The sequence below is a fragment of the Myotis myotis genome, unplaced genomic scaffold (genome assembly GCF_014108235.1).
Source record: "Myotis myotis isolate mMyoMyo1 unplaced genomic scaffold, mMyoMyo1.p scaffold_m19_p_17, whole genome shotgun sequence".
Classification (NCBI taxonomy): Eukaryota; Metazoa; Chordata; class Mammalia; order Chiroptera; family Vespertilionidae; genus Myotis; species Myotis myotis.
This window is the reverse complement of record NW_023416321.1, coordinates 8,747,658-8,761,911: the sequence shown is the minus strand read 5'-3', so window position 1 is coordinate 8,761,911 and position 14,254 is coordinate 8,747,658. Positions and strand designations below refer to the sequence as shown.

The following is a 14,254-nucleotide window of genomic DNA, read 5'->3' as shown; positions in this document are numbered from 1 at the left end:
ATCTTGAAACCTAAGGGTGTCCCCTCCTTGTCCCTGGGCCTCTTGGGGAATGGTGGGGGAGTGGATGTGCATCCCTGTGACTTTGTTTTGCTGTACCACCACCTCCCCTTCAAGTTAATGATTGGTAGGGAGCCCTGGGGACACCATTCCCCCACCCCCTCCTCCCAGCTTAAACTGCCTAATAGGTCCAGAGTTTCCTAGAGCCCTGGGAGCTCAGCCAATCAGAGGCCCCAGGCCTGACCCCACCCTTTAGTGGGTTTGCTTCTATAAAGAGAGGCTGAGGTCCCCGGTGGAGGCCCAGTGCGTCCAGCCCCACCCAGCACTGACCTCTCTGTCACACACCTGGCCCGCTCCCTTTCCAAGATGCTGTTTTGGCACAACCAGCTGGAGCACCTGTGGCCCAGTCCCGGGGAATTGTACCCAGGGCCGCCAAGCAGCTTGCTCAGGTAAGGGCCAGAGCCCCTTCCCTCGGCCCCTAAGGAAGGCCCTGGTGCGAGCTGTGGTGGACACTAGGGCCTCTGTTTCAAGTATAGGGGGATGGGCTTCCTGCTCTTGGGTCCCTTTGGGGGTGGGGATGTGGTCAAATGCACCTGGGTTTAGTGGGTCCTGGGACATCTCACAACACCCTGAGCACCACCTACACAGGACACTTTGGTGGGGCATGGACTTGGTATCAGGCAAGCCCTGAGGTTGCACACAAGCAATTGATGCCAGATGTTTGTCGATGCTTGGTAGTATCTGGGATTTGCATCTTAACGGAGGTCTCCCAGAGGCCAAAGGAGTTGAATGGCGGCCCTGTTGGCCCTGGCTGCTGCTGGGGTGCCTGCTACAGGAAACAGGAGGCTCCCAGGAGATAGAACCTGGCAGAGAGAGTCAACGCCCCATAGGGGGTGGGGTGGACAGGGCAGAAAGCTGGCAGGGCCTCCTCTCCCTGCAGGGAGTCCCTGCCCTTGCCCTACCTGAAGCAGGAGGAGCTGCCCAACATCCCCAGCATGGAGCCTCCCTGCCCCTCATTCCAGTACGTGCTCTGTGCGGCCACCTCACCAGCCGTGAAGCAGCAGGAGGAGGCCCTGACCTACCTGAACCAGGGTACGCTGGGCCAGGGAAGGAAAGGGGTGAGTGGGGGCAGCAAGCTCTGGAGGTTGTGCCAGGGTGGGCTGGGGAGGCAGGCACCACCTCTGTCCCTCGGAGTGGGGCTCACACGTCCCCCAATCTCTCCCAGGCCAGTCCTATGAGGTGCAGATGCTCTGCAACTCCAAGCTGGGTGACGCCACCCAGTGGCCGCGGCTGCTGAAGGTAGGTGCATCCCCTCCCAGATCCGGCAAAGGCCGAGTCTGCCTGTCCCAGGGGCAGGAAGCCAGTGCCATCCCTGTGATGTCATTGTCGGGTAGAACCCTCTCAGGTCCACCTTTTAAGTTGACCTTCACAGCGGTGGGCAGGAATTGTGCAGGCAAGAGGCACAGAGAGGTTAAGTATTTTTCCATGAAACAGCCAGTAAGTAGCAGAACCGGGATATAGACATATTAGTATATTACAGCCCTAGCCCCCTAGCCGGTTTGGCTCAGTGGATAGAGCGTCAGCCTGCAGACCAAAGGGTTCCGGGTTTGATTCCAGTCCAGGGCACGTACCTTGGTTGCAGGCTTCTCCCCGGACTGGGCCTTGGTCGGGGCTCATGCAGGAGGCAACCAATCGATGGGTTTCTCTCACATTGATATTTCTCTCTGTCTTTCCTTCTCTCTAAAATCAATGGAAAAAATATCCTCAGGTGAGAATTAAAAAAGAAAAAAAAGGGGGGGGGGAAATATGTGTTATTCACACACATAATTACTTCTCTCAAAAAATTATTCATTTAGCCCTGGCTGGGTGGCTCATTTGATTGGAGCATTGTCCCATGCACCAAAAGGTTGCAGGTTCAACTCTGGCCAGGGCACATGCCTAGGTTTCGGGTTCCATCCCCATTCTGGGCATATACCAGAGGTAATGGATCGATGTTTCTCTCTCCTCTCCTCTCTCTCCCCTCTCTCTCTCTCTCAAATGAAAAGGAGAAGGGAACATGTCCTTGGGTAAGGATTTTAAAAAATTATTCATTAAGCTCCCATTTATTTCCAGAAACTATTCTCTGAGCTAGAGATTCAGGAATAAAGAGACAGATGCAATTCCTTTCCTCAGGGGGCTTGCATTCTAGTGAGTGAGACAAACTTGTAATTACACAAATTGTATGCAATTACAAGTTAATTTACAAATTGCAAAATGATAAGTGCTGCAAAGAAAAGACTGCTAGCACTCCCCTTTCTAGAGCGCGCCTGCCTTTCTCCTCCCCTCCTCTCCCCGCACAGGCCAGCTACCGTTGCCTTTCTCTCCTAAGCTCCAAGGGCCCCTCTTTTGCCTCCATAACTTGATTCCTGAGCCGACACAGCCCAGCTGGTTTGCTTCTTTCTACCTCTGTGATCTTCTTTTTTTTTATATATATATTTTTTATTGATTTTTTACAGAGAGGAAGGGAGAGGGATAGAGCGTTAGAAACATTGATGAGAGAGAAACATCGATCAGCTGCCTCCTGCACACTCCCCGCTGGGGATGTGCCCGCAACCAAGGCACATGCCCTTCACCGGAATCGAACCTGGGACCCCTGAGTCCGCAGGCCGATGCTCTATCCACTGAGCCAAACCGGCTTGGGCCTCTGTGATCTTCTAAGTAAACTTTTGCTTATAGTTAAAAAATATGTAGAGAAGAGCCCGGTAGAGTGATTAAGAGTGGGAAGGGATTAACTTCCTTATTTTACAGACGAGGAAACTGAGGCTCAGGGTCCCTAAGTCACCTCCCCAGTTTCACAGAACGGCAGGTGGGCATCTGCACACAGATCTAGTGATTCTAAGTCCCATGTTTCCTGGGAGTGGGAAGCAAGGTGGGGAGAGCGTGGGAGGGTTGGCCTACCCCAGCTATGGGAACTGTTCCAAATGCCTACGAGCGCCACCTTCCTGTGCCCACAGAGTGTGGTGCGTGTGGTGTTCCATGACCGGCGCCTGCAGTACACGGAGCAGCAGCAGCTGGATGGGTGGAGATGGAGCCGGCCTGGGGACCGCATCCTGGACATTGGTGAATGGGGAGGGACCCTTTAGGGCCACCATCTTGAAAGCCCTTAGAGGTGGGGAGGGCTGAGCCTTGCTTCCTGCTTGCTACTCTGTGTCTGCAGATGTGCCATTGTCCGTGGGGGTGATAGAACCCCAGGTGCTGCCCTCACAGCTCAACACAGTGGAGTTTCACTGGGATCCGACCAAGAGGACCTCTCTCTTCCTGCAGGTGAGCCTGAAGCTGGGAAAGGAAGGTGAGGTTAGGTAGGGGTAAGGGGACAGTAAAAATCAATCACTTCCAGAAAACACCTTGGGGGGAAAAATATGGATAAAGGTTTATGGACTCTCACCATAGGGAAGGACTAGTTAAACATTAAAGCAATGGAAGAAACTACAAAACACAGGACTTAGCTTCTAAGAAAGTCATGGTCTGCAATACCTAGGCAAAATTAAAAGGAGACCCCAAATGGGAAAAATAGTTGTTAGTGTGTTATAGCCTTAATAATAAAAAGTTATCATCCTATGTAATAAAAGGGTAATATGCAAATTGACCAAATGGCAGAATGACCGATTGCTATGATGCACATTGACCACCAGGGGGAGTGCCGCTCAGCCACAAACCAGGCTGATGGCTGGCGAGTGCAGAGGTCGTGGTGGGAGGCCAAGCTGAGGAGCCCCCTCCCCCCCCCAATGCACGAATGTTGTGCACTGGGCTTCTAGTATATCAATAAGAAAAAATAGGAGACCAACAGAAAACAGGCAAAGGATATAAGTAGACAATTTATAAGGATACTAAATGTAGACAGGTCAACCTCATAAAATGCTAATTAAAATGTCCTATATATCATGGGGAAGTAAAGTACAACATAGGGAAAGAACCTAATAAAGTTACACTTGAAGAATAGACGCTGCTGACAGGTGACAGGCAGGCCACAGGTTTTAGGTGCAATCCCCCTGGAAGGTAGGTGGGGCCGGGAGTCACACTGCTTCCTCTTTGCTTCTTCTCCGCCTCAGGTTCACTGCATCAGCACTGAGTTCACTCCTCGGAAAAAGGGTGGAGAGAAAGGCGTCCCCTTCCGCCTCCAGATTGACACTTTCAAGCCCAGTGACAAGGGGCTTCCACCTGAACACCTACATTCAGCCAGCTGCCTCATCAAGGTGTTCAAGGTGCAGGCAGCACCGGGCCCCTTCCCCTCCCTCTCAGGGCTTGTCACCCTGCCTCACTGGCTGTGTGGATCCTGGCCCTGCTTTGCTGTGGATCCTCAGCCTGTGGTCCCTGCCCTGGGTCTCTTTCCTTCTCTGTGCACAGAGGGATGGGGCTGGATGTCTTTCTTAGAGCCCCTTCTGTGATGAGAAGAGGAGGGGGCCTCTGAGATTCCCATGTCTCCCTCTTGTAGCCCAAAGGAGCTGACCGGAAACTGAAAACCGACCGGGAGAAGGTTGAGAAACAGCCCCTGCACGAGAGAGACAAGTATCAGGCTGCCTGTGAGAGCACGGTCTTTGTGGAGGTGCGTGTTTTGGGGGGCAGGGTTGGAGAAAAGGTCCTCACTTACACCTGGGAAACTGAGGACTGGAGGGCTGTGCCTGCTTCAGGATGATCACAGCCCCCCCGGGATTCCACCCTGTTTCCTGCAAAGACAAACTTCAAGACCCCCTGAAGCGGCCACCTTCCAGGCCGCCTCTCCTGTGCCTGCCACCACTGCCACCTCACTGCTGCTCCCTCTGCCCAGAGCAGCTGCGTTCCTGCTGCTGCTTCTGCCAGCTCCGCCGGGAGCCTGCCCAACTCCCCCAGGCAGCCCTGCAGGCTGGTTTGCTCTCTTGCTTAGTGTGGAAACTAGATCTGCTTGTCAGCTAATTTTGTAGATGCTAACATTTTTAAAAAAGTGTTTTTATTGATATTAGAGAGAGGAAGGAGAGGGAGAGATGTTTCCTGCACAGCCCTCCCAGGCATGTGCCCTGATCCCTGACCAGAATGACCGAACTGGCGACCTCCTGGTGCATGGGTCCACACTCAACCACTGAACCACACTGGCCTGGCCCTTGTCAGCTCTTAACAGGCAGTTGGAGGGAGGTGAGGGACAGCTGCCACTGCTCTCCAACTGTCCATGCTGACCTTACTGTTTGCCCACAGTGTTCACCATGGCCAGAGCCCAGTGCAGAGCCCCACCTGCCTCTCAGCCCTCAGGCTCTGACCTCCCCCCACTCCTGCAAACTCCTGTCCCCGGAGCGGTGAGTGGGGATGCGCGCCTCCCATCAGCCCTTTGGGGCGCCAGTGAAGAGCTCCTCAGCCAAGGCCTGGGGGAGGGGCAGGGTTGAGGGGTGTGCTGAGGCTGGGAAGAGGCTCAGCCCGGCTTCTGGGGAACATCTGGGATGACACCTGGCAAGCTCTGCCTCCCAGGGTGGGAGACTGGCTGCACTGCATCCAAGAGGCCCTGACCCTCTGCTCCCCCACAGGCTCTGCTGCTCACCACCATTCATCTTGGACACTTTGGGGGGCAGCCCAGCTGAGGTGAGTCTTCCCTTTCCACGCCCCCATCCCCGTCCACTCTCCCAAAGCCTCAGCAACCTCATCTCTCGCTCCAGAATAGGGCGGCCCTGCCCCCTGGTGGAGAGATGTGCTATGGCCCTACATCACAAAACTTCCCTGCATGGACCGGCACTTCCCACCAGCAGAATGAGCCTCCCCCTCAGACTCGGGCCCCCCAGGGGCAGAGGTTGTTTCTCCTCCCCTCTGTTCTCAGTCCGTGGGCTCATGGGGTTCCCTGGACTGCCCTCTCCATGCCTCAGGATCTGAACCCTGGAGCCTCCATCCTGGAGACGCAGCAGTGGTTACATCGCCACCGGTTCTCCAGCTACTGCCGGACACTAGCCAATTTCACAGGTGAGGCTGGGGTCTTGCAGGGATCCCGCTGTAGGGAAATGGGGGTGGGGCTCTCAGCAGGAAGCCTGCCTCTGTCCTGGCTTTTGTGTTCCCTTCAACTAACTTTTATTTAGGACTAAGAGTTGCCAGGCACCATGCTTGCTAGGTTTTTTTCTCTCATATTATCCTATATAATTTACACACTCGCCCTTGAGAACAGGGCTCAGAGGGGTTCAATACGTTGCGGAAGGACACACAGCTAGCAAGTGGCAGAGCCGGGTGTGGCTCGAAGTCTACCCGGATATACTAGGGCTATTTGTAGACTCATGTTGGACTGTGTCCCTTGCCAGCCTCGATCCCAGGCCTCTTCCCCAATCTGGCTCTGTCTGCCTCTGCAGGCACCGATCTGCTGAAGCTTACCCGGCAGGACCTTATCCAGATCTGCGGGGCTGCCGACGGGATCCGCCTTTTCAATACTCTTAGAGCCAGGTGCTGGGCACTGCCAACAGGGTCCCCTGCCCTCTGTAGTGGCACCTACCAATTCAGCCAGCAGAATGTTCAAGTCAAGAGGCAGCTTGAAGGCCACTTACTCCCCGCCCTCGTTTTATACAAAGGAAGAAACTCTGGCCCAAAAAGGACACTGATCTTCCTGAGGTTACAGACTGGCAGGGCTGGGCTAAAAAACCAGGCTCCCGTGACCTCTCCTGTGACCATCCCATCTGCATCACGCAGTTTCTGGGGACAGATTTTCCTATCTCCTCTCCCCCAGAATCTACCGTTCATTACAAGCTTAAGAAATGCGTGGCGATTTCTCTCCCTGGAGACCTGGGAGGGGCGGGGTCTCTCCCAGGGATGGGGGCTCCAAGCGGGAGCTGATGGTCCAGATATGAAGGGCTGAGACTGTTTTCCTGGCCCAGGCCCATCCGTCACCGGCTGACTTTATATGTGGCTCAGGAGGCCTCTAGGCAAGAGAACGAGGTTCCTAAGATCCCTGAACCAGGTAAGGTTCTGGCCTCTCCAGAAGAAACGAAGGTGTGGCCGCACGAACCCTCTTCTGGCCTGGGGAAAGGGTGGTGCCCCACCATTCCTGGGACCCGCATGCCCTCCTTGCATTCCCCTGCCTTCCATGACCAGACTAGTCCTCTCCTTCCAGGATGTCTCCCTGGGTTTATTGCTCCATGCTCTCTAACCCCTTCTGATTTTGTCATTCTATTAGCATGTGGGATTAGAACATTATCATCTTATTGTTCTTGGGTTTCGGTCCTTCATATGTAGATTTCCCATCTCCTCTTTCATCTGGGGCCTCCCCTCAGTTGAGGAATAGGAGGCGAAGACAAAGTGGGTTTATAAGCCTTTTTCTTTCTTTACTCTCTCCCCTCACACCCACCATGAGGCGGTCACCATGCCCTCTCATCCTCCTGGTATCTGGGGTTCCCTCTAGACCTCTCTCCCCACTGACCCCCTGCTACCCACATCCCAGGTTTTTATCAAGAGATTTCTCTGGATGAACTCAGCGCCATTGAACTGATGGGAAAACTGGCAGAGCTCTTGAACCTCCCAGCCAATCAGATCCACCGCCTCTTCCATCAGGGCCCTGGGGGTATCCTCATTCTCCTTAGTGACCAGGTAAGGGGCGGTGGTTCCCTATAAGGCTCCACTAAGGCCTGGTCACTCCTTTCCCTCTCCCTACCTACCCTGGCTTATTCCGTTGGGCTATAAGAACGGAATTATCTTAGTGATCCCTTCTCCCTTGCAGGTGGTTCAGAATCTTAAGGATGAATCGTACTTTGTGGCCGTGGTGAAAAAAGGTAGGAGTTTTAGAGGGAGACACTAGCTTTGTGTCAGAGACAGAGATCGTATAGCAAAAAGACAGCTATTTATTGCTCAGGAAAAACGTGACTGAATAAATGCATTCTCGTAAGTGTATTACCATGGAAGGTAAGCCCCCCCCCCCCTTCCCTAACCCCCACAAACTGCAACAATCAAGCGGAAGGGCAGGTGCTTGCTGACCAGTCAGCTGGTAGGCCTGGTTCTCTGGATGCCTGCCCGGCCCCTCCCGTGATGCTCCAGTGCACAGGGAGGCTTCCTGAAAAGGTGGATTGGCGGCGAGGGGAAGACGACTGGGGTGTGCAGGTGCGCTGCAGGCCGCTCGTTGTTGGGAGTGCATCCTCGTGGTGGTTGGGGGCCAGCCTCACCCCAGTGGTGCCCTTTTTACCGCTTTCAGTGCAGAATCCAGATGGCTACTACCTGGTGCTGACCTAAGCTCAGGGACGCCCTGCTGCAAGAGGAAACTGATGCCAGCCTGGTTCTCCAGAAAATCCTCGATGCTTCCCCAGGCTCCAGGTGAAGAGCCGGACCGTCCTGTATCCCTCCCCTGGGGAGGCAGCAAGCAGCCCCCAGGCTCACATTTCTTACTGCTCGGCAGCAAGTTATTAGAACCTGGGACACAGCTTCCCAAGATGAGCTAAACTGGCCAAGCCTTGTGAGGCAAGAAACCTGGCAATATGGATGAGCTTTTGCCCCAAGCAGTGCTGCTGAACAATGAGTGAATTTGTGTTTAAAATTCTACTCGCCCCTTTTTTGCAAATTAATTTAAACAGGTATATATACTTAATGCTTGTTCTATTTTCTTGATGATATGGTCCTCTCGAGAATTGTCTTCTGCCTAAACTATAGACTAGGGCAAGGGATAGAGTCTGGGATAGGAATAAATAAATCTGGCTGAATTTTTTTTTTTATTCCGATTAGGGCAACTATTCACTAAAGCCTCCGAAAGACCATTCAACTATCAAATTGCTGTGCTTATTCAAACTGCAGTTCTAGAGACTTGGGAAATTCTGTTACTCTTCTTAAACACTGAGGCCATGGGGTCTTATTTTTAAAATGCAGTTGAACTTATTAATCTTTGAATTTTTAGGTCTTCCCCTATATTAAGGTCATAAATATAAACAAACATTTTCAAAGTTTAAATTTTAATTTTGCATTTCACTTTTAGGTCAATCCACCGGAAACTGATTTTTGTGTGTATATTTTTCCATGCAGAAAACCGGTTTTATATTAAGTGCTTTTTAAAACGTGATGTTATTCTGATTTTTTTTCTTTCTCTTTTTAAAAAAATATATTTTACTGACTTTTTACAGAGAGGAAAAAGAGGGATAGAGAGTTAGAAACATCAATGAGAGAGAAACATCAATCAGCTGCCTCCTACACACCCCCTACTGGGGATGTGCCCGCAACCAAGGTACATGCCCTTGACCAGAATCGAACCTGGGACCTTTCGGTCTGCAGGCTGATGCTCTAGCCACTGAGCCAAACCAGTTAGGGCTGCTTAATTTTTTCATTCCTTTCCCTCAAAATTTTATCACACACAAAAAATAAAAAATACTGGAGAAAACCTATATGCATGGATTGGAAAACAGGCCAAGGCACCCTCCACTTAATCCCTTTTTAATCATTTACTGGTCATCTTTGGGGAGTTTTAAACCAGGTAGCCTCTGGCTAGGGAGGGCAGGAAGGGAGAAGGCTCTGAACACTGGCTGGAATGGGGGTCCTGGCCGGTGGTTAGAGCTTCGGCTCACAGACTGAAGGGTCACGCCATCAATTCCAGTCAAGGTCATGTACCTTGGTTCCAGGCTGGATCCCCAGCCTGTCAGGGTGTGTGCGAGAGGGAACCAATCGATGGGCCTCTCTCACATTGATGTTTCTCCCTCTCTGTCTCCCTCCCTCCCTTCCACTCCCTAAAAATCAATGGAAAAAATATCCTTGGCTATTAAAAAAAAAAAAAAATATCCTTGGGGAAGGGGAAGTCTGTTTATCCTTGAAGACCTAAAAGGTATCTCCCTCAACATACAGGGCTGATCCAACATGGACAACTGCTTGTACCCCTGTAACCCCGGCGGCCTCACCCAAATTACCAACCCAGACCAGGCCTTTACCACGTGCAGAATGAGTGGATTTCAAGAGAGGTCTATGAATCCACAGGTTCCCTGAGGGCATTTCATGGCAGGATAGACACCCTGAGATGTAAATTTTGATTGCAGATTTGGCTCCCCTGCTCATCTCCACCAAAAGGACAGGGACCCCATTTCATTAACCTTTGTGTATCTCTCAACTGGAGCCTCCAGCACAGACCAGACACTGAAATATTTGCTGAAATGAAGGGAATAAAGCAGGTAGCATGTGAATGCTTACAATGTGCCATCATTACCTCTTTTAACCTTTACAGCTCTAAAGCAAGATGAGACAGCAGGTCGTTCAGGTCATTTGGGTGGAGGTCAGGCAATGACTTGGGAGCTTGTGTTTAACCATCTTCACTCCTTCCTAGGCGAGGTAAGGGCAATGGACTGCACAGACAAGGAACTCAGGATGAATTGTTATATCAAATTAGAACAAGAATTTTAGAAATCCTGATTTATATTATGTCTTGTTTTTCTCAGACAAATAGAGTTGTGTATTAAAAAAAGGCTACTAAAAAGTTAGTAACTAAAGGTTATTAGTTAAATTCTATTAAAAAATATAAGGGTGCCAAAAAGCAGCCCCTTCACTGAGCCTCGGGAGCCTGTGCAGCTCTAGGGTTCAAGAAAGTAGAGAATCACAGCTCCAAGTCAGGCTATTTCCGCAGCAAAATGAAAAGTCTTCACAGCTTATTTCCTTTAATTACATCATAAAACGAAATTAGAACATACAGGAAACAAGAATAGTTACATAACAATTTACTTTATATATTTATATATAAAAAACATTTCTTTTTAGTCCAAAGATTTTAAAGCAGAAGGAATCCTCTACTGCCACCTTGGCTTTTATTTATTTTAAATAACCCTCCCTCCCCCGCAATCTCAAGTGCCAAAAGTAGTAGTGGAAACAGTCACTTGGACAGCGAATGGAACCTGGCGTCGGGGTCACCATGTGGGGAGCTGTCGATGCCAGGGACTGGCAAAGCGCTGGGCGGGCCTAGTGGAGAAGCAGTAAGCAGCAGCTCCCACACACTGAGCACTCCAGGGCAGGCCAGAGGCTGGGGGAGGCTTAGGCAGGCTAGATAATGATGTTTGGTACCAGACCCTGCCAGTCAATCTCCTCTGCATTTTACCCCCTCAAGGGCTGGGAACAGGAGGGGGCCACTGGGTACAGGGATGAAACAGCCTGGTTTGAAGATAAAAATTTCTCCCACAGCACCATTTACCCATCCGTCTCTGTCCCCAGGCAGAGTCTGACGGGCAGGGGTAGTCCTCACAGTTCTCTGAGCTCTGCACAGGCCGCATTTCTCAGGTCTGTGCTCTCAGGGTCACTGGAAGGTGGGCAAAGGTGAGGGGAGCAGTTGGGATATGCCCAAGGCAGGTTACTTGGAAATGATTCCTGGGAGGAAAAAGGAGGCGGCCAGAGTGGGAGGCATTTGAAAGTTGAATCATAAAACAGGAATGGAGAAAGGCAAAACTAAGAAGTAACCCTCAGTGCTGGCAGCTACAGAGCCTCAGGGGCCAGCTCCAGGAGAGGCACCCCAACCCACAGAGGTTGTAGAGGTTAGTGTGTAACTTGGGAGTTGGGTGAGGAGGGGAGTAAGAGAAGAAATCTCAGGCTCACCTCTCCTGCACTTGTTAGAAATTAACAGTCATCAGAGAAAAACAGATAAATTATTCTTAAGGGAAGAAGAAAACTGTTGTAAACCCAGGAAAATAGCAGCAAAGGTTTCACTTATTACAGATCTATCACATAGCACTAGGAAAGAAAATCATTCAAGTCTTTAGGGGGGAAAAGGTAAAATAATCAAACCATGCCGATTAGAGACTCCTTTTCAAGTTAGGATTTTCTAAGACTTTAGGTTCTCATTCACTAGTGCCATAAAAAAACAAAAACAGAATAATGACTTCTGGTGCTTGGGAAGAGTTAGGCTAAGATAAGAACCACATACACGTGTGTGAACAGCAGTGTGGTACGGATCTGAATAAAAAACAGTAGTAAGAGACAATGACAAGCAAAATTTAGTGGGGCAAACTTCTTCCGCTTTAATATAAAAGACATCACTTCAAAGATTCCCCAGGGTTCCTGGAGTATGGCAGGAGAGAAAAGGTATGACACCTCTTCCCTACCACCTCTTCCTGGGTGGCGATTCGCATTGCCTACCTGCTCTTGCCCTGGCGAACACCGTGCCCAGAGCCGCTGGGAAGCCCTGGGGTTTCTTTCAGTGGTGCCAATCCCCATGGGATGGCTCTGGTTAGGTGTGTGTGGGAAGCAGAAGGAAAAAGGGCCTGGAGTTCATTAGATGGAGAGGAAAGTAAATCTACTCACATGTGAAGCAGTTGTTTCTACATATTCAGGACAGATGCTTGTACCTGAAGCAAAGTACCCCACAGTTCCAGAACTGATTTTCTCCTTTAATTTGAATCTCACCTACCATTTCCCCACCCCAATTCTTCAAAACAAGACACTGAAAAATAGAGAAAATACACAGGGTCAATTGATATAATTCTGGTCGCTCATGCTTCTTTTTCCTAAAGGGCAGTGAACTACCATGGCTGAGCAAGCACTAATCCTCAACACCTGGGAATTGAACCCTACCAGGGGCTTACTCAAAAAGCACATGCAGCAGCGATGGAAGAAGTGCACTACGGAATTTCTCTTAACATCCCCCATGTGAGCTTGTCCAACACACGTTTTTCCACTGAAAATTGAGTGTAACTCCCTTGGGCTCCAAAGATTCGCTCAGACTTAGCTGAGAGATTTTTACTAACTTTCCTAAGGACCAAAGGCTTCAGAAATGTACAACTGATGTGCCTAAGAATAAAAATGGACAAAATAGGGAGACTTGCCTGAGGAGGGAAGTACAGAAGCCCTTCATGCAGAAAACTCACTTGCCTCAAACGGTTGTGTCTGGCAGGAAGAAGGTCCCAAGTGAAAAGGCAAGCTTAGAGAAGCATGTGTTTGCTCGAGAACCAAGATGGTAAGTCAGGGCACCTGGGTATAGCAAATACAGCCCAACTTTATTACCTGGTTAATTATACACTATTGACACGGTCTTTCACAGTCTTTTGTGTCTTTCAATCTTACAATTAAAATTTATGATGGAAATAAAGGTGAGGAGAGGCTGAGACTCCATATGTCCCCTCACCCTCCTGCTGCTTTAGGGTTCTTTGGTCCCAGATCATAATCATTGTAAGGGGATGGACAGGCTCTGCTTAAAGACCAACCAAACATCCTAAACCTCTTCTCAAATAAAACTTGGCTAATTCACATTGTTTTGGTCTGAGGTGGTTAAAGATCCTAGAACTGGTGGGCAGCTAGAGAAGGCAATCGTTTTATAGAATGTTCCAGAAGCTGAAAGCATACCACGGAAAGAGTGTCAGCCAGGATGCACAATAGGGATAGAAACCTAACCTTAAAGTATGCAAACAAGCAGGGAAAAGGCAGACTAGACCATTTTCCTCTCTCGTTGGTGGTGACTGTCATGAGCAGTCTGTGATTTTCAGCACAATAAATAGTAATCGGCCAAGGGTCTGCAACGGTGATCTGCAAGTGTTCCTCCTATTCAAAACAACAGGGTCGCCTAAGGACATGCTGCCAATACAGGCAGGCAGGTAGCCACCCTCTTCTTCCCATAACATTGTCGCATTTCCTAACAACTTCAAACCAAGATAGGCTCCATGGCATACTTTGTGTAGCCCCCATGGCATTAGTGGGCTATTAAACCAGTAACAATGCATTTTACAAGGCAATTAGAACATAAGCACTTGACTGCTGTAGCATTATAGCTACACTGAACTGTTCAGTTTGGAAAACCCAAAATAAAGCATCATAAAAACATTTACCAGGTTTCTCTTTAAAATGTGTGATCTAAGGAATATATGAAATTTCTGATTTATATGTCTGCTGAATCAGCTTAACTCATGAATGTGGAAATACACACACATACACACAAAAACATTTAAGAAATACTTTTACATCCACTAGAGAGCAGAACAGGAGAAAACTTTTTACATGAAGTAGTATAATGTGCTTTCATATTCCAAATATTGGAAAAAAAAATAAAGCCAGATCCCCTTGACTGCTCATATCCAAGTTTGATTTCTAATTTAGCAAGCAAATGTCAAAGACCACCCTCAAAGACCATCTGGTGAAAAATGGCCTGAGCCACTGACAGTCACGGATTCAAGACTGCCCAGGATGGTTTGCCTCGATCATAATAAGGACCCAAAGTGGAAGCTAGACTGGAGACATTTCAGAATCAGCATCACTGGGAGTGAGATGGAGGCTTTAAACAGACAGTGAGGATGGGTGTAGGAGGAAATGGGAGGCGTCAATTAAAAAAAAAAAAAAAAAAAAAAGCTGGGCC

The 14,254-nt window shown here is 49.6% G+C and overlaps 2 protein-coding genes across 15 annotated transcripts in view; one reads left to right on the top strand and one right to left on the bottom strand.

Annotated features, from left to right (window-relative positions):
- The first annotated feature begins 286 nt into the window (after nt 1–286).
- Nucleotides 287–9,892, top strand: LOC118671225 (transcription factor CP2-like protein 1). 6 transcript variants are annotated; one of them, XM_036339131.1, is made up of 16 exons: nt 287–446; nt 938–1,089; nt 1,223–1,296; nt 2,991–3,096; nt 3,194–3,300; nt 4,086–4,238; nt 4,469–4,579; nt 5,203–5,300; nt 5,526–5,580; nt 5,859–5,952; nt 6,330–6,420; nt 6,849–6,931; nt 7,412–7,557; nt 7,688–7,739; nt 8,161–8,274; nt 9,784–9,875. In XM_036339131.1, exons 1-16 carry the CDS (start codon nt 364–366, stop codon nt 9,819–9,821), a joined length of 1,557 nt encoding a protein of 518 aa, XP_036195024.1. In that variant the 5' UTR covers nt 287–363; the 3' UTR covers nt 9,822–9,875. The 6 variants fall into 6 exon arrangements, with proteins under 6 accessions (XP_036195024.1, XP_036195023.1, XP_036195022.1 ...); XM_036339130.1 differs by lacking the exon at nt 9,784–9,875 and adding an exon at nt 8,680–8,920 and having other exon boundaries at nt 4,086–4,229; XM_036339129.1 differs by lacking the exon at nt 9,784–9,875 and adding an exon at nt 8,680–8,920.
- Nucleotides 3,839–14,254, bottom strand: part of FBXL20 (F-box and leucine rich repeat protein 20) — a 74,803-nt gene continuing 64,387 nt past the window's right edge. For 4 of the 9 annotated variants that reach the window (XM_036339139.1, XM_036339140.1, XM_036339138.1 and 1 more), the window contains one exon: nt 10,560–12,352. In XM_036339139.1, the coding sequence (XP_036195032.1) occupies nt 12,239–12,352 (114 nt within the window). In that variant the 3' untranslated portion in view covers nt 10,560–12,238. Of the gene's footprint in view, nt 8,210–10,138; nt 10,275–10,559; nt 13,447–14,254 lie in introns of those variants that run through there. The other 5 variants (XR_004972669.1, XR_004972670.1, XR_004972672.1 and 2 more) reach the window with 4 other exon arrangements.